The 19,384-nt window shown below is 35.0% G+C and overlaps 2 protein-coding genes across 4 annotated transcripts; one reads left to right on the top strand and one right to left on the bottom strand.

The window, feature by feature from the left end:
* Window positions 1-1,139: 1,139 nt before the first annotated feature.
* On the top strand, window positions 1,140-8,023 carry LOC110614924 (kinesin-like protein KIN-7C). Its single transcript, XM_021756613.1, has 12 exons — window positions 1,140-1,788; window positions 1,916-2,005; window positions 2,102-2,202; window positions 2,423-2,536; window positions 2,645-2,726; window positions 2,825-2,892; window positions 3,004-3,069; window positions 3,204-3,328; window positions 4,193-4,529; window positions 4,942-5,886; window positions 6,571-6,884; window positions 7,473-8,023. Exons 1-12 carry the CDS (start codon window positions 1,533-1,535, stop codon window positions 7,798-7,800), a joined length of 2,826 nt encoding a protein of 941 aa, XP_021612305.1. The 5' UTR covers window positions 1,140-1,532; the 3' UTR covers window positions 7,801-8,023.
* On the bottom strand, window positions 7,736-9,184 carry LOC110614925. 3 transcript variants are annotated; one of them, XR_006350627.1, is made up of 3 exons: window positions 8,738-9,184; window positions 8,420-8,661; window positions 7,736-7,868 (listed from the first exon to the last, which is right to left on the bottom strand). XR_006350627.1 is itself a non-coding variant. In XM_021756614.2 (3 exons), the coding sequence occupies exons 1-3, from the start codon at window positions 8,779-8,781 to the stop codon at window positions 7,839-7,841; spliced, it is 303 nt and encodes a 100-aa protein (XP_021612306.1). In that variant the 5' UTR covers window positions 8,782-9,184; the 3' UTR covers window positions 7,736-7,838. The 3 variants fall into 3 exon arrangements, 2 of the variants coding, with proteins under 2 accessions (XP_021612306.1, XP_043812358.1); XM_021756614.2 differs by having other exon boundaries at window positions 8,420-8,648; XM_043956423.1 differs by having other exon boundaries at window positions 7,762-7,895; window positions 8,420-8,648.
* Between the last annotated feature and the right edge of the window lie 10,200 nt (window positions 9,185-19,384).

Raw genomic sequence — 19,384 nt, 5'->3', positions numbered from 1 at the left:
AAAATGAATTATGTCAAAATAAGGATGAGCATAAACCAATTTAAACTGATAAGGTACATTCCTGATGCTCATGCTTACCCCGTAATTTAATTTGACGTTTACATTTCTAAGAAAAGTTTTTACTTTTTGTCTAAATAGGATTTCGTTTTTTATATTAAATGAGAGCAAAATAACTATACTGAAATTATACTACGTAAAATGAAAGTAGAAATTCCATTAACATCATCAAATAAACATGGAAAAATTTCGAGAGGAGTCAACATAAAATGAGCACCGATTATGGAGTCAAAATCAAACTGTTGGTGTCTTTTTTTTTTCTTTTTTGCGGTTGGATTTAATTTTGACAAAATTGAATAAATTAATTTATTAGAAAGATTTTTTTTTTAAATTTTGATTTGAAAATTTTACAGCTCCACTTAATTGAATTCTAATTTTAGTTAATTTAAATTGAATTAATTTCACCCATAAAATAGAAATAAAATTGATACTAAACACCGTTAAAAATTTAATGAATATATTGTTATTTTTTTAATAAATATATCAAATTTAAATAAATAAAAATTTAACGAAAATATTGTTATTTTTTTAATAGACATATTCACAAGAATCCAAATGAATAAGATAATATATATAAAAAAATTGCATTGATTTCGTTAAATCAATTTAGTTTTATTTTCAAAGTGAATTATGACTACCTCTTTCACCAACCAAAAACAGATCTGTATTATTCATTCGATTTTTCTTTTAAAAAATTTTTAAAATTAAATTAACTCAAATAATTTGATTGGAATAAATAATAAAGATTAAATTAGGAAATTAGAGAGGAAACTGAAATAGAATTATGTATTTTTCGTCAATGAATTAACCAAATAGTTGCCAGAAATAAGAGAAGACGTCCTATTTTTACCCAAAGAAGAAAATTGCCAAAAAGATATTAACAAAAAATTACTTGGATAAAAAAATTGTGGTCTTAAAAAGTAATTAGGTAAAATTACTTTTACAGCCAAGACCCACCAAAGAATGATGCTCTGAAGGCGTTGATGCGCGGGAAAGTCGTTGAGGCTAAAACGGTAAGTTAGTTAGAGGTGTCAGTTTTATTAGAAATGGCCTTCGCAACTAATTCAAGGGAGAGAGGAAGGAGGAGGAGCGGGAGACAGAACAACGATTTTCTTGTACTGTTTCAGCCTCTTCTCCTTCCGGGAACAGAGAGGGGGAGGCCAAACGAGAGAGAGAGAACGGAAAACGATTTCAGTCAAAACTTACCTCCTTGTTTGGCTGATTCGTTTCTGTTCTTTCTCTGTTCGTTTTGGTATGAGATGATCGGGACAAGGAAAGGGAGGCTTCACGTCTGTCAAATTTGTCTTGCATTTTGATGATTTGATCTCTGAATCATTTCTCTCACATATTTTATTTTTATTTTTCCGATTGTTGTGAGAACGGGAAGAGAATTATCTGCCATGTTTTTTTAGGAAAGGATTGGTGAATATTGATTTGAGCTTTTAGAGGATTTTGCTTGTTTGTTTACTACGAAAATGAGCGTAAGGTCACGAGAGGAAAGGAGGAGCCTGGGATGGTCGTCAATGGGTGGGGACGAGTCAATGTTTGGGGATTTACAGGGATCTAGTGGCCAAGGCGAGAGAATGTTTGTTTCGGTTAGAATGAGGCCTTTGAACGAAAGAGAAATCGCGAGAAACGATGTCTGCGATTGGGAATGCATTAACGATACCACCATTATTTTCAGAAGCAGCATGCTTGATCGCTCCATGGTTCCTGCTGCCTATTCATTTGGTAAACCAAACGCTCGTGTCGTTTCCATTTGGTTGTTTTATTCTTTTTTTTTTTAAAAAAAAAATTGAGGTAACCAAAGAAGATCTCCCGTTCTTCTGCTTTAATTTTATTATTATATTTGGTATAGACAGAGTATTTGGGGGTGAATGCCACACAAAGCATGTATACGAGGAAGGAGCCAAAGAAATTGCTCTTGCAGCAGTTAGTGGCATTAACTGTGAGTTATCTTCTTCTTTTCAAATTTCTAATCTCCTATATTCTAGCTCTGCACGATTTGGGAAATTTTTTTCACACTACCAAAATGTATATCCAGCTAGTATTTTTGCATATGGTCAAACAAGCAGCGGGAAGACTTATACTATGAGAGGAATTACTGAATATGCAGTTGCAGATATATATGAATATATAGACCAGGTAATTTCTACAAAAAAGCAGTATAAATTACTCTCTCTTTTTTATTGTATATGCATGGAGATAGGTTCTTTCCGACGTACGGGCAAGGCTGTATATATGAAACATCCTCCGATCCCATAAATGTGGAATGCTTCATAAACTAGCCATTTACTTCTAAAGTCTTCATAATTTGTGGATTGTAATACTTATAGAGCTTTTTTCTTTTGTTATATATATCTAGCACAAGGAAAGAGAATTCGTTTTGAAATTCTCAGCCATGGAGATTTACAATGAAGCCGTCAGAGACCTCCTTAGCACAGATAGCACTCCACTTAGAGTCCTAGATGATCCAGAGGTATATTGTGCCTTCCCTTTTGTCTGAATATTGCAGTGATGCAGCCTTTTTTTTTTTTAAAAAAAAAAAAAGAAAACCACTCTTATAACAATATTTCACAATCAACAGAAAGGGACTGTAATCGAGAAGCTTACAGAGGAGACTCTAACAGATCGGAACCATTTACAGGAGCTCTTTTCTATTTGTGAAGGTAATCGTATCATAAAGATATATAACGCATTTCATGTTTGTTTAGTTTTTACACTGAATAACACTAATGCCTTTACTTTTGGTGTTGAATTCTTGCAGCTCAAAGGCAAATAGGAGAGACCTCTCTGAATGAGAATAGCTCCAGATCTCATCAAATTATAAGACTGGTAAACTTCTTGTCTACTTTGGTAGTTAATTAGTCCCCACCCGCCAGTTTTGATGTATATTCTTATTTATCACCTTTGTTTTATTGGTTCTCAAATGGTGAAATCTCCCAGACAGTAGAAAGCTGCTGTCGTGAATATTCAGGTGCCGAAAATTCAAGCACTCTCACGGCTACAGTGGTATGAAGTAAACTTTTTTTGCTGGAATTAATGATAAATTGGAAATTTTCTTCTCAAGTGTATGACAGGACAACCTCTTTTTTTTTGTGCCTCTAATACTTAGAAGGATAAGTTGAGTTGGTTTTGTGCTATAGAATTTTGTTGATCTTGCGGGGAGCGAGCGTGCTTCTCAGACATTGACAGCTGGCGCGAGATTAAAAGAAGGTTCCCACATAAATCGCAGCTTACTGACACTGGGAACTGTAATTCGCAAATTGAGGTATTAACAGACAAAAGATTTTAATTTTCGATTCGATTGGCAGTTGAAAATTTGTATAGCAAGAACCAATATTACTATCAGCGGTACTCCCGTTTTTTCTCCAAAAGGACAATTGAGTGATTGCTTTATTTATCCACACTGATGCATATAAATCCCATCCCTAAAGGAAGGTAAGCCCTCCGGTTCACAATATGTGGTCAAATAAGCCATATGATATGCTCTCTCTTCTCATAGTTTTTATCTACTTTTTTTTATGCATTTTAAGAAATTAATAGTTATTATAATTAAAGTTTTTTTTATTAATTTTTTTATTATATCCATCTTCAATTTAAAATAAAAATATTAAATTTATTAAATATTAAAAGATAGTTTGAATTCTCATTTAAAAAAATAAACCATTAATAAAATATTATATTGAAAATGAGATTAAATTAAATATAATAGTCAATTTATATAAAAGGAAAGTAGATAATATTTTGGAATAGCTAAAAAATTGAAAAAAAAAAGATAAAAATTATAGAACTGATGGAGTATGATATAAATTATTCCAATAATTATACTATTTTTAGCTACATTTAGTGTTTCTCCTCCTTGATTTCGATTTGATCTTGGCTAAAATTTGATCAAGAGGCTGCATCATTTTATACTGTAGCCTATTGCAGATTCAGTATTGTTGCTATCCTGCTTGATCTGTTGCCCGTAAACCTTTACACATTTTTCCTATTTTGATGTCCATTGTTGGCCTAAAAACTGTTTCTACTTTTTTCTGGGTGGGGGTTTGTCTTGGTAATCACTGGCATGACCCTTAATCTTCTGAAATTCTCGACATATTTCCTTAATATGATTACTCCATGAATGCTGCAGCAAGGGAAGAAATGGACACATACCTTACAGAGACTCCAAGCTAACACGCATACTGCAGAATTCCTTAGGAGGCAATGCCAGAACTGCCATGATCTGCACTATAAGCCCTTCGCGCAGTCACGTCGAGCAGTCAAGAAACACCCTCTTGTTTGCAAGTTGTGCTAAAGAGGTGGCTACTAATGCACAAGTGAATGTAATGATGTCAGATAAGGCATTGGTAAAACAATTGCAAAAAGAACTAGCCAGGCTGGAGGGTCGGTTAAAGAGCACCGGATCAATTTCTGTAACAGGTGATAGTGCTGCATTACTTAGACAAAAGGACCTTCTGATTGAACAGGTGAATACTCGTACACTAATTTGCATTTAAAACAAAACTGAAGGCACATCTTTTAGAGGGAAGAAAGTAGCAACTTGCATTCAATTGTAGATATGGAAGCAAAACGTTCACTTACGGAACAATTAATCACACATAAGATGCCATATTAAAGGGTCCATTAATCTTCAGTGATGATTGATATTCATTAATTTTTATAGAATAGGCATCATTCTGATTCTGGCTGGACTTTTTTTTATTTTAAAGTAAATTAAGACCTATCTCCCTCTGCCAAAGCTGTTGCACTGGGTGAGGGCTTAATTCTTTAGTAGTAGGCCACAGAAAGAAAAGGTGGGGTGAAGGGGTGGAGTGGGTTCTGGTTGCTGCTAAACACTTGTCAATGTTTGTTCACATTGTTTTCTTGAAAATATTGCAGATGGATAAAGAAATCAAAGAATTAACTTGGCAACGTGATCTTGCTCAATCTCGAGTTGAAAGTTTGCTAAGGTCAACTGGTGAAGATAGATTTTCCAGATTAGATGAAAATTCAGCATCGGAGTCCTCGGAGGTGATCAATCCTGTAGGTCTTTCAAAAAGCAACATGGATTTTGATGAGGCCAGTGTGGTTACTCCTACCAAGAAAACCCTACAGGTTCCTGATCCTGAAGACAATCTTCAGCTGGATAACAACAATCCTAAGTTTTTTGGGCCTGATCCATGTCATGGTAATCGTGAAGAAACGGAAGATATCTGCAAGGAAGTTCGATGCATCGAAACGGAGGAAGAATGCGTGAACAAGAAAACAGAAGGTGATGCGTCGTTAATTGGTTCTAAAGAACAAGAAGGAAAATTAGCCTCAAAAGAAGTGAGGAATGAGGGTGCCGCACCATCAACACAGGAAAAAGATGAAGAGGTGAACCATGATAATTCATATGACTCTCATGATGCTCTAAAGCGAAAAATTAAGGAATTGTATGAAACAATCGGCTCTTTAGAACGAGCTTCTTCCATTGAAGCAGGTGCTTCTGCTAGAGGCTTGACATGGACTAGAAGCAAAAGCAGGAGAACGGTTCTTATGAAAATTCCATCTGATATTTGGTATGAAAAGGAAGAAGAGAACGAAAACACACCACATACTGAGGACTCTCTGGAAAGACCATTAGACATTGAACAAAAGCTTCCTGAATTAGAGCTTGATGCCGAAACTAGAAGTATGTCTAGGGAAGATTCAAAGACTTCCATTGGTAGTGTTTCCACAGAAGAAGAAAGCATCAAAGAGATAAACGTAGATGTAAACGATACTCCAAGTGTCCTTGATTGTGTTGCAGGAGTAAACAAATTGCCTGTTCCTCAGTCAGAGATGCAAATTAGTGATGTTCCTGTGAGAATGCAAACCTCTCTCTCTCTAACACACACACACATACCCCATGTTTGTTCTCATGTTCCTCTCTTCATTCTGATGGTTCATATGATCTAATGCCCTCTTTTTTTTATATGTCTTGAACCATATCAATTTCTTTCAAATTGAGTAACAAATTATGAAGAATTTAGTAGATTTTTTAATGAGCGGAAAAGGCATAGATTTTAAATAAACCATTTTATGGTGCTAAAATAATCAAAGGCTCAAGATTCTTCCTAAACATATAGTATGAGACAGAAGTATGCGAGATTGTTAATGGGCAGATTACAGTTAATCATGCTTACATATTATTGCAGAAAACAAAAAGTACATTGCTATTGAATATTCATGTGTCTGTATAATGCTATCCATGTATCCGAGATGCTTGTGTCATGTTATAGTTATGATTATGTTAAGCAGTTGTTAGGATTATACATAAGGATTGAGACTATGTAAGGATTGCTGTGGTGCCAAGTGAATCTAGTGCCTGTATATGTTTACACACACATCAGATAGCTCTTCTTCCTCTTCTTCTTCTTCTTCTCTAATGTAGATGGAAAACACGAATTGCAGGGGCTGGCACCTCTGACCCTGCAGCTCTGTAGCTCTGTTTTAGCAGACCTCACAAAGAACACATTTCACTTACCAAAGGATGGCTATTTGCAGGTCCCGGAAGCATCAATTCTAATTGGTGACGCAGGGAACAGCAGAGGTGTAGGCGCACAGAGAGGCAATGGTGATAGGCAGCATCGTAGTTGGCCCTCAAAATTCCTAAGATACCGGAAAAAGATAATTGAGCTATGGGCTAAATCCCATGTACCATTGGTCCACAGAAGCTATTTCTTTTTGCTCTTCAAAGGTGACTCTTCAGACAACGTATATATGGAGGTTGAGCTTAGAAGATTGTATTTTCTGAAGGATACGTCTGCCCGTAGAACTAACACGATGATAGATACTCAGATCGTCTCACCAACCACAAGGTAGTCTTTCTAACCCATTAAGGGAATTTATTTACATGGTACATGCTATGAAGCATAATACTTACCAAAGGAAATGCTTAAATTTGCCTTTCTAACTACCTCGAGAATACAGAGTGAAAGGAATTTCTTGAGATATATTTATAAATTTGAATATAATAAGATAATCATGAACACCTATGAAATTATGAGATATTTGGGATCTTCTGAGAAGACAGAAACCATTTTATAGACCTCCCAATACAAAGCTAAATTGCTTCCACAACTAATAGTAGTTAATTCTAAATAACTGTTTCTAATACATAGCATCTACTCCAAATAATCACTAAATACTTTTTTTTCCATACGTTTGAAGTGTCAAAATTACTAAACACTCATTTTGTATTGTTGGTCTTATGAAATCACTTTCTTCCATTTGTGATGTTCTTTTCTACTTCATAGTACCTTTGTAATGTTATCTGAATTAGGCAAAAGAATCAAAATCAGTCAAGTTCTATGAAACGAAGTCATAGACATTGGTGTTGCCTTTTATCATTACAATGGCTTTAACAAGTGTCTGAAATTTCTGCCACTCTTGTTTTCTGATGGTAGTTTGAAGGCTCTCAATAGGGAAAGGGAATTTTTAGCAAAGCAATTAGAGAAAAAGTTGACGAAAAGGGAGAGAGAGGAACTTTACCTGAGGTGGGGTATCGACTTGGACACAAAGCAGAGGAGAGTACAGTTGACACGCCGTTTATGGACAGACACAAAAGACTTGAAACATATGAAGGAAAGTTCTTTGCTTATTACCAAGTTGGTCGGATATGTAGAGCCACGCTTGGCCCCTAAGGAGATGTTTGGACTCAGCTTTATAACCCCATCATCAAGTCAAAAATCCTCCAGCTGGAGAGACAATGTGTCTTCTCTGTCTATATTATGAGAGCCTGTGGGAGTTGGGAGTTCCAAAAGTTTCTTTCTTTAATGGATCTTCATTCCGCAAGCTTTATCCTGCATGGTTGAATGTTCAGCGTTCTCCTAATTGTAAATTGAACACCGGTTATGAATTAACTGTAGTTGCAGGATTTTTTTTTTATTCTGCTGCTAAAAACAGTACAAGTACTTTTTTTTCATTCATATAAAATATATATTAAATCCTCTAATGGTATGTCAATAGATGAAGAAGGGAATCATTAATACATTTCAGGGGAGATGGAGGGTGGTTGGCTCGGTTCTGTTATTAAGTTTATTACCTTATTGGAAGCCATTAGCCTCCTGCAGGTTGTCTATGCATTTTTAAAGCAAAGCAAAGTTTTTTCTGGCTTTAATTGTGTGACGATGACGATGACATAAAAATAACTTATCTATCAGTATCACTTTCAGCAATATTGTACTTAAAAATCATCTGTATAGAAAGAGTGCCCCTTCGCTTTTTTTTTTGTTTGTTTCCCCTTTTCTTTTTGTTTTATATTTCTTCCCTTTTTTTATCAAATAAAATGGAAATTTTCATTATTACATCAAAATTGATTAAAGAAATGTTAAAAGTTCATGCAGTCAAATACCTGCAAAAGCTTCAAAGCTCTCTCTAGCATCTCAGAGGCTGAGATGAAATCCTTAGGATTCAAAGCCATAGCATCCTTGACAAGTCCATATAAGCAAGCGCCATGGCCAACCAACACCTTGCAAGAATGATTTGGGCAGTCTCTCTCGAAGCAAACTGTCTCCAATTTCAAGAACAACCTCCTTTTCCCATGCTTCTTGCAACACACACAGTGACACAGCCCCAGGAACCTACAATATCAATCTATTTAAATTAACAATAAGCCCCAGGGACCCAACGATCGCACAACAGAAATCAGAAATTAAGGAGAATGACTTACCTTGTCCCTCGAGACCTGAGTGATGATAATATCCCGCTCATCATCTATTACGCTAGGGTGTCACATGCGGGTAAGAGAATCTCTCCACGGCTGAGCAATGCGTCTTCACTGCACGGACTGAGGCGCCTTAGAAATCCTAGTTCATAAGCTCTATTGATTAGTCTCCAATAAAGTGTGTTTTAGCTCCTAAAACCTTCTACGTAGTTAGCGTTTTCGCTTATCAAAATCTAAATTCCTGAGAGCGAGAAGATAATAGAAATTGAATAAACTAATAGAAATGTACAAGAATGGGCAGGTGGCACTCAGGAGGATTGAGATGGGTAGGGGAAGAAGGAGCGAGGGTAGCAATGGAAGAGGAGAGAGAATAGCGAAGGTCGGAGGAGGTGTCGGCCGCAATGAAGAGACAACCATTTTCAGCGACGAAACTAGGAGAAAATATGGTGGGAAATTAACAGTGCTCTGATGCATTTGGAAAATTTTTTTATTGAGAATATTTTTTTGCCGCGAAAAATAATTTATTTTTTATTTTTTAATTTTAATTTAAAAAATAAAATATATTAATAAATTTATATATATAAATTTTAATAAAATTTTCAAAAGATAAAAAATGATTTCTTTTTATTTTTTTAAAAATAATTAAAATTTTTTTAATTAGAAAAATATTTTCAATTAATTAATTTTTTTAAATATTAAATATATAAAAAAATATTTTTTAAAAAATATTTTATTTAAAATAAATGGAATTTAAATTTTAGAATTAATATAAAGATGTGCTTACACGATTATATTTTTGCCCCTTAATGATAAATAATTAAATTACATTTTTATAAAAAAATATAATAACGTAAAGGCAAATACTTGGCCAGTGAAATTTTCTTTTCTTCACCGAAAATATATAAAAGAAAAGTGATGTCATCCAAATAATTAGGGTAAAAGAACAAAAACGCATTGTCTTAATACTTAAAGGTGACTTAAAGGTGTTCGACTTAATTTATAAATAAATCAAATCATTTTGTAACTTTAAAACTTAAAATGACATTTATAATAATATAATAAGTTTATAAGTATAAAAAAATATATTAGTTTTTCAATTTTTTATTTTGATATTTATAAGTATAAATTATTGTATTATTTTTATTAAAAAATTTAAAATTACAACACATTTATCGTTTAATAAAAAATAATTAATATAGTTTTAGTCATTTTTATAATAAATATAAACCATTTTTAATTAAATATATCAATTTTTATTTATTATTTATGAATATTTATATTAAATATATAATAATTTAAAATTTAAAAATATTTATAATTTTAAATTAGTTTATAAAACCTTAATACTTTTATACATTAAACTAAACACCCTTTTAAAAAATAACATATAATTAAATTTGATAAAATTTGTTCTTTTTTTTTTTGCTCTCTTATAAAAATCCTAATTTCGCCATGGATCTATTTGCTGGCAGAACAGGGTCAACGACGAACCCAATCAGAAACTAAAGGGATTATAAGTCTCTCTAAACTTTTTATAAATTTAATATAATATTTATATAATTTTCATTAATTAAAAAAATATTATTCTATCTTTAAATTTTAAAATAATTTATTAATTTATTATATTTAAAAATTAATGAATTAAAATATTTTTATATTTTATAAAATAAAATTTTAAATTTTTATAAATTCATTAATATGTCTTAAATATTTATATCATTTAATTCATGTAATTTTAATTTTATGCATCATTTAATATTTATACATTTAATATTAAGTATTTATATATTTAAATATTTACACTATTTATTTTTTTGATAAAAAAAAAATTAACTAATAATTACTTTAACAAGTTGACTAAATAATTTAATTTCATAAAATATATAAATCTTTTAATTGAGTAATTATTATAAAGATAAAAATTAGTAAAATTTCTAAAAATTTAAAAATTTAATAATAATTCTCTTATAAATAAAGTATTAATGTCAATATAATTTTAAAGTAATCATCCTAATTTATGTTCTTTTCTTTTCTTTTTTTTGAATTTAAAAAAATTACATTTAATTTTTGAGAATTTTATTTTTCATTAAATAATTAAAATTATAAAACTATAATAACTAAATATAATAAAAATATTAAATTGATCAAATATATTATTAATTATGTTTTAAATTTATTAATTATATTTTAATTTTTTATGAATTGATAAAATTAAACGATAATAATTTTATTATTTTATAAAAATTTAGAACACAATTAATACTATTATTTAATATAAATAAAAAATAATTTTAATAATTTAAAATTATATTTAAAATTTAAAAATTTTTAAATATATATTTTTTAACAAATAATAATTTAAAGGATTCATATTAAAAAATTTTAAAAATTTATATTCAATATTTAATAGTGAATAAAATAATTTAATTTATAAAATTTTATACATGTGATATTTTTTTATTTCTCTACTTAAAATTAAATTTTACTTAAAAATTTTATACATATAAATAAATATTTTTTATAAATTAAATGAAATTAAAGTCGTCACTATAAATGGATGAAATGAATTTGATCTTTCATGTTTCTCTCTTTTGAAATTTTCTTTCTTTCTCTTTTAGTTTACATCAATGGTATCAAAGCAGTGTATATCAGCAATCACAAAAGTTTCTTGATTTTTCTTTTTAGTTTTCTCTTTCTCTCAATCCTTGTTTTTGTCTTCTTCTTCCTGTTTTCTTTCTGTTTCTTGATTCTATTTCTAGTTTCCATCAATTTGATAACTCTTCTATTGACTCTTTTAAAAAATCTTTTTTTTTTTATCCCTTCATCTTTCTCTTAAATTTCATTTTTCATTTGCAATAAAAATCATGGATCATATTCCTTCACAAGAGCAATATCAAAGTTGAATGATAGAAGACGTTAGGGTTTGGGTTTATGGTGTGAAATCGTGACAAAGCACCATAATTTGTAAAAAAAGAAAAGAATTAAAAAATTTATTATTTTAATTTGTAATATAAAAAAATTTATTAATTCTTAATTAGTCCAGTTTTTACTAACTTTAATTTAAATTTGAAATTAAGTTATTTATTTAAAGAAAGCCTTTCAGTTATGCTTTTACTTTTTTTTTTTAACAGGATTGCAGACTATTTTATTACTTCCCAAACAATTTCTCTCATCCCAACAAAATTTATTAGGTTAAATATATATTTACTCATCCATATTAATTTATTAAATATTTACACTAAAATTATAATTTATTTAAAATTAAAATTTATAAAAATCATAACATTTAAATATAAATTAAACATATCATCGATAATTTATAAAAAAAATAAAAATTATTATACAAATTACGGATTATATTCTAAATTTTATTAATTATATTTTAAATTTTTATAAATTAATAAAATTAAATAAATATAATAATATCATTTTATAAAAATTTAAAATTTAATAAGTAAAATTTTAAATATAATTACTAATAAATCGATCTATTTCTTACGTTCTTTTATAAACTATTAATAAAATGGTTAATTTGTATTTAATTATTATAAATTTTATAAATTTATATGTCTTATAAATTTGAATTTTAATTCAGATATTTAAAAAGTTAATATGAAATAATGCAACAATGTAAGTATATATTTTATTGAATTTATTATATTAATTCATATATTATATTTTAAATAATAATAAATTTTTAGGTGGATTCGATTCTAAAAATAGCGTGAGTCTTGTCCACTGAGAAGCTTTTAACTTCTTTCAAATATATAATTTTTTTCCTTAAAGATAGCGTGGTTCTTGCCTTCAAAAAAACTCCCTTTTAGTTGAGGAATATGGGTGTGCATAATGTTAATGTTGAAATAGATGCTAAGAGGTATAGTTGATGTTGTTTTGATGCGATCCGTCTGAATTTGGTTTAATTGCTTAAAATTATTTTCCACAAGAGTCTTCTTGAATTTGAAGTTGGGTTTGGAAACTAAGTGACGTGGTTGCTCATATTTCTACTGAAGTGGTTATATATCATGTTAATCCCTCATTGCAGTTTGAACCTTTCACTCTAATTATAATGCTCTTTTTTATAATATTTTTTTTAAATAGATATTTGATTCCGTTGTTAAATACAATTGATCACCCATAAATATTAAAACAACTCTATCGCAGGGTTGGATTAAGGTTAATATTGATACCTCTTTAAACTCGTAACGAAATTCATTATGCTTCGGCTGTGTAGTCCGAGATGCTAATGGTAGATTTATGGCAGCTAAAGCAGGCTGTTTTTGCAGTCAGATGGAGGTTAAGTGTGCTGAGACAATGGCTTTTCGAGAGGCGTTGAGCTAGATTAAAGAGTGTGGATAAAATCGAGTTCTTTTCGAATCGAATGCTCGGATTCTTGTTGTGTCCATTAACAATGCTTCGTTAGATGATTTATCATCTTTTAATTTTTTGGTTCAAAATTGTAAATTGCTTCTATCCAGTTATGAAGAAGTAAGATGTGGTTTTATTCACAGGTCTGCGAATGATGTCGCTCATGTTCTAACAACATCGGCTCATTCTGAGTCAGGTCAAGGAGTTTAGGTTTATGTCCTTCCTCCTCATATAGTTTCTTTGATGGTTTTGAGTTAATGATATTTCTCTCCTTTTCAAAAAAAAAAAAAAAAAACTGAACTAATTATTTTAAAATAATAATAAATAATTGATATATAACTGATAGGATTTTAATTATAGAGTTTTTTTTCTATCAACTAGTTTTTTATATATATAATTTTATTTTTCATTTAGACTGTATTATTTTTTTAAAAATTTTATTAATTATAAAGTTGTCTTTTAAATTAAAGTTTTACATTAATAAAATATTTAAAAATATAAAAACATATTAGGTAAATATAAAAATCTTATAAATAATTACTAAATAAATCATAATATTCATACTTATATGATCATTTATATAAAAAAATATATTTTCAAAAATATATTTTAATTATTATATATGTTATATAATGAATTAATAATTTTAATATATATATAAATAAATCAATCAATATATGATTTTATTGATATTTATATAATAATAATTAAATATTGATAACCGCTGGATTTCACCACCCCGATTTGAGGTCCGACCCATGATGGCAGCCCTTTACCTGAAAGCTCTTAAGCCTCCCGAAGGAACCAGGTCCAGCCCGCTCGGCCTTAAGACTGAACTCCTTCTAAAGCCTCTCAATCGGGCCGGCCCAGTCGTTTCGGCTCTAAGATCAGACCTCTCCTGGGCTTCAGTTCTAATCTCACCTTCCAGCCCAGTCCGGAGGAAAAGAGGTACCCAGCCCATTCGCCTAGTGAGTCCATCCGCATGCGTGCCAGGGGGGAATTAAATGGCCGTTCAGCGTGGATCAGACATCTGACACCTTGATACGTATGAATCTGTATGGCAGAGACAGGTGGCCCAATAAGGGCAAGGCCATTGCACGTCACTGGCAGGCAAAAGAAAAGAATAAAAGGAGAGGGACACCTTCCTTTCAGACCAAGCTTACAAACCCCTTATAAAACCCTATTTTCTGGATCTCAGATTATCAATTGGCACCGTCTGTGGGAACGAAGGAGAACTTTTCATCACCGGAGTTCCACTCTTACAACACCCACTGAGATCCACGATGGCCAACCAAAACGAAAACAACATTGTTAACACCCCTAATGACCTGAGCTCCGCCCAGGAAGGGCAACAGTTCTCTTTCTCTAGCCCCACAACTCCTAACAACCAACCGCCAATCCCTTTCAATCCCTCGTCGAGCTTGGCAGGGAATGCGCCCGGAAACACCCTATCCAACCAAGACCTCCAAACCATGGCTCTTCAACTGCAAAACACCACTCACTAGCTGGGGCAGATGATGCAACAGAGGGGCCTCAATACCCTAATAAACATGTTGCCGGTGGTAGAAGAACCCCAAACCAATGAACCTCAACCTACCTTTAACCACCCTCAAACAAACAGCAGAGAAACCGGAGAAAGGGGAAGGAGGCCAGGCGAAAAGGAAGAGCCGGAGGCCAGAATCCGGGGAAGAAGGGTAAGGGAGTTGATAGAACATGATGAGGCAGAAAGTTACTCTGCCAAGACAACTAGGAGGACAGAAGATGAAGAGTGAGAAGAAGAATATTGCCTGGAGAAGCGGCCTAGGCAAGAAGAAGAGGGTGTGGACCAGAAGCTGCAGAAAATGAAGGAGCAGCTCTGTAATACCCGGCTAGACTCCGGTATCGGAATTCCTACTGTTCGGTGGAATCTCGGATGTCGGAAACCTCTAGAAGGGTAAAACCATGTTTTCATAAAATGTTTTAATGTATTTTATGGTTTTAAGCAAGAAAGAAATTAAGTTTTGAATGAAAATAGTCTTGAGAGGAAGACTCAGGTGAGGTTCGGCCGCCGAACATGCATGCACTTCAGGAGTGCTTTAGGCCCCCGAAGGCATAAGTGAGGGAAGTCCAGGTTCGGCCGCCGAACATGGCATGCATGCAGAGGCACGTTAAGCCCCCGAAAGTGGCCTGGCCAACCACCTATAAAAGGGTCCCCTTGTCCGAATGGGCGAGCTTTTCTCCCCATTTTCGGCCAAGGTGAGTTCTCCGCCGTCCCTCGCCGATTTTGAGTCTCTTCCTACAAATCTTTTATGATTTTCATGAGATTTCACTTTGTTTTGAAGATTTTTGAGCATTTAAGCAAGTTTTGAGGCTTGGAAGACTCAGGAGCTCTTTTCCTTGGTTCTCCAAGTTTAGGTCGTCTCTCTCTCAATCTTCAAGAGGTAAGAGCCGATCTTGAACTCATTTTATGTTTTAAGTAAGTTTTAAGTTGATTCATGGGGTAGAAATGCATGTTTAGGTTAGTTGAACTTTGTTAGGTTTTATGTGATTATATGGACAATGTATGATATTTGTGTATGTTTGATGTGTTGTAGTTGGGGTTTAGGATAGTTTGAGACCCCTAGGTGTTGATGTATGTGTGTATGCATGCTCTGAGAGAGTTGGATGCTTGATTGGAAGGTTTGGGAGGAAAGTGTGCATTGAAGAGCTGAGTTTCTGCCCTTTGGGAGAAACCAGGTTCGGCGGCCGAAAGGATTTTCGGCCGCCGAACCTGTCTGTGAGGCACGCCTTTCGGCTGCCAAAGCCTGCCCCCGAAAATGGACTTTCGTCTCTGGAGGGCACTTTCGGCCGCCGAAGGTGCCTCCGAACCTGCATGACTTTCGGCTCTGGAGGGACTTTCGGCCGCCGAACCTGCCGCCGAAAGTGCCCTGTTCAGCCTTCCTTTGCATGTTTTCTATGGATGTTTTGAGGTGTTTTAGGGGGTTTTTGGGGAGTATTTTAGAGTCATGTTCATGTTTGTTAGGTCCCTCATTTGAGTCCACCTGTGTAGGTTCGGACCCAAGGAACAGAGGTCCCCAGCAATGAGATAGCTGCTTTCGAGTCTTGTCAGAGCTAGCCAGAGGTGAGTGGAATAACTCTCTATGTTTTCAAAGTAAATAATGAACGTTTTAGCATGATTCACGCATCATGAATGCCATGAGATATATTAGGGTGCTTGCATTAGAATTCAAGAATATGTCGTATTGCACATTATGTTGTCGATGTAGATGAATGTTGAATGATCCATTAGCCCTTATATGGTATAACATGACAGACTATGGAAGTCCGGGTGAGCCTGCACTACGCCCCCGGCATGATTGGATATGTATGGTATGCTATGGAAGTCCAGGCGAGCCTTGTCTACCAAATCCTGTAACTGCTCTTTCAACTCTCTCAGCTCTGCTGGTGCCATCCTGTAGGGCGGAATAGAGATCGGTCTGGTACCAGGCATCAATTCGATCTCAAACTCTATTTTCCTATTAGGTGGTAGTCCTGAAAGCTCTTCAGGAAACACATCTGGGAACTCGCTAACCACTGGTACTGAGGATGGTTCCCTAACCTGCTTGTCTAGCTCTCTCACATGAGCTAGGAACCCCTGACAACCCTTCCTTAACAACCTACGAGCCTGGAGGGCTGATATCAAACCCTTAGGTGTCCCCCTCCTATCTCCTCTGAAGACACACTCTGACCCATCCTGGTCTCTGAAACGGACTACCTTGTCCCTGCAGTTCAAGGTAGCATTATACGTAGATAACCAGTCCATCCCTAGAATGACATCAAAATCTGTCAACTCTAGAACCACAAGGTCAGCTGGAAGGTATCTACTCTCTATGCACACCGGACTGAACCGACAAACTGACTCTGCCAAAGATGGATCACATTTGGGTCCACTGACCCAAAGAGGACACTCTAACTCGGACACCATCAGACCCAACCTCTCTGCGGCTCTAGAAGAAATGAAAGAGTGAGAAGCACCGGGGTCCATCAAAGCATACACCTCAGAGCACCCAATGATGAGATTACCTGACACCACTGTGTTCGAAGTGTCTGCCTCCTGTTGCGTCATGGTGAAAATCCGTGCTGGAGCTGACGGACCTGCACCTCGGGAACCCATCCCTGATGAAGAGGCTGCCCCTCTTCCTCTACCTCTGCCACTGCTTGGTGGTCGGGCTGAAGCTGCTGACTGTACGACACTACCTGAGGTCATCTGCTGGGATGGTGCAACCAAAGTCGCCTGAGGACATTCCCGTGCATAATGTCCCTCCTGCCCACATCTATAGCAGGCTGTAGATCCCAACAAACAAGCTCCTCTGTGCGGTCTCCCACACCTATTACAAACTGGAATATCTGTGCCAGAGCTGGAGCCGCTACTCATTCCCAGACCCGTCTTAATCCTGTTCCAGAACTTGCCTCTCTTTCCTCTGAGTTTATCCCATCTCTTCTTGCTCACACTTGCCGTACTCTGTGAGGAGGAACCTGGTTTAGCACCAGAAGACTGTACCTTTGGCTGCTTAACTACTCCCTGACTTATGGCACTGGCCTCCATCTTTCTAGCAGCATCCACAATGGAGTGAAAACTCTCCTTCTCCGCGTGGAGAATCAAGGAGAAATACCTGGGATGAAGCCTCGTGGCATATCTCTTTGCCTTCTTCTGATCCGTATCATACGCCTGACCCACGTATGGTAACAATTCCAGGAACTTATCTGTATACTCATCAACGCTCATCTCCTCCGTCTGTCTCAACTGTCAGGGAAAGCCCATCCAGCAAATTCATTGGCAAACTCTTCCCATGTCATACTATCTATTCTGGGGTCCACATAGTTCTTGAACCATTCTCTGGCTTTCTTGCATTTTAATGTGAACCCTGCCATCTCAATGGCTCTACTGTCATCTGCTCCCAACTCACTTGTTATCATTCTGACTGCACTGAGATACTCAAAGGGATCATATCCCGTGTTAAATTGAGGAGCATCCAACTTTAAGTACTCCGTCATCTTCACCTTATTTCCCTCTGAAGAACTGGGTTGTGCTTCAACAACAGGGGCTGCTGGTTCAGGTGGTGGTGGTGGAGGTACTGTTTCTCTAGATTCAGGCGATGCTGAACATGGATGAAAAGGTGGGGGTGGATACATGTGATATGGTGGATAAAAGGAAGGATAGGGCATATACGGCATGTAGGGTGGATATGGGGCAAAGCTGGAGTAATCCGATGTGCCTCCCATCGAATACCCTGGGCCCTGTGGAAAGGGTCGATAGCCAAACCCCGAGGCCTGCGCGCCTCCCTGAGACTCCCTCATACCTTCTTCCGACCTTCCTATACCCATACTTACATCTCTACTCTGATCCTCCTCCATAGCAACTCTCTCTTCTTCTGATCTTCCCCCTCTGCCTATTCCTCTTCTGCTCTCGTTAGAAGACCTTCTAGGGTCATGTGACGTTCCTTCCCTGCTTGACCTCTGAGATCTTGCCCTTGGCAATGCAGGAGGATGAGCAGCTGTACCCTCACTTTCAGGTGGGACTCCAGTCAATCTCGCGGATCGACGAGTTCCTCGCATCTTAACTCTCTGGAAAACAACACATAACAGAGCACATAAGCAACACATATAAAAGAATGCACATGCATGAATCATGGCATTGCACATCATCCTAGAGACAAGACTGACATCCTCTCCTAGTGGACATGTTTTCCTATTGTGCTTGACCCACTAGCATCTATATGAGCCCAACTCTATCTCTATAGGTCCGACCATAAGAACCTAGGGCTCTGATACCAATCTGTAACAGCCCGAAAACTGAACCGCTACCGGCACTAGGATCCAGATCGACTTAAGGTCGCCGGGACCCGTAGTAAGCCTGTTATACTGACTGTGTATCTGTGAAATCCCATACATGATCATACATTTTCTGAAACTTTTCTTTACTCCAGGGCTTAACCTGTGCAAGCACTATTTCTGATCTCTCTTATCCTTCTCTGAGCGGATAAACTCATAATGTTAAGCCTGGTTTTCGCATATACAACAACAATAAAAGAAACATACATACACTGATCATGTGTCTACAACAAGGGATTACAACTCTCTAAGTCAAGCACAAGTCTATACATTGTACACTATCTCTTTACAAGTACATGTCCACACTAACTATTACATAACTCTTCCTCGTCCGTATCCTGCTAGACTCCCTCTGAACTCTGAACCTGCAAACCTGGGGGATAGAGGAGAGGGATGAGCTATACAAGCCCAATGAGCAGAACTATAGTTTCAAAACAT

This window comes from Manihot esculenta, chromosome 5, assembly GCF_001659605.2.
Source record: "Manihot esculenta cultivar AM560-2 chromosome 5, M.esculenta_v8, whole genome shotgun sequence".
NCBI classification, from domain to species: Eukaryota; Viridiplantae; Streptophyta; class Magnoliopsida; order Malpighiales; family Euphorbiaceae; genus Manihot; species Manihot esculenta.
This window is presented reverse-complemented; position numbering and strand designations above follow the sequence as displayed.

Excerpts from the sequence above, each read along its gene's own strand:
- LOC110614925 (XM_043956423.1), bottom strand. The coding sequence starts at position 8,781 with ATGATGAGCGGGATATTATCATCACTCAGGTCTCGAGGGACAAG. Across the intron at positions 8,649-8,737 it reads CTCAGGTCTCGAGGGACAAG|GTTCCTGGGGCTGTGTCACT; the intron begins GTAAGTCATTCT and ends TTGATATTGTAG. Across the intron at positions 7,896-8,419 it reads GAGCTTTGAAGCTTTTGCAG|GAGAACGCTGAACATTCAAC; the intron begins GTATTTGACTGC and ends ATTTACAATTAG.
- LOC110614924 (XM_021756613.1), top strand. The coding sequence starts at position 1,533 with ATGAGCGTAAGGTCACGAGAGGAAAGGAGGAGCCTGGGATGGTCGTCA. Across the intron at positions 2,893-3,003 it reads CTCATCAAATTATAAGACTG|ACAGTAGAAAGCTGCTGTCG; the intron begins GTAAACTTCTTG and ends GAAATCTCCCAG. Across the intron at positions 4,530-4,941 it reads AGGACCTTCTGATTGAACAG|ATGGATAAAGAAATCAAAGA; the intron begins GTGAATACTCGT and ends AAAATATTGCAG.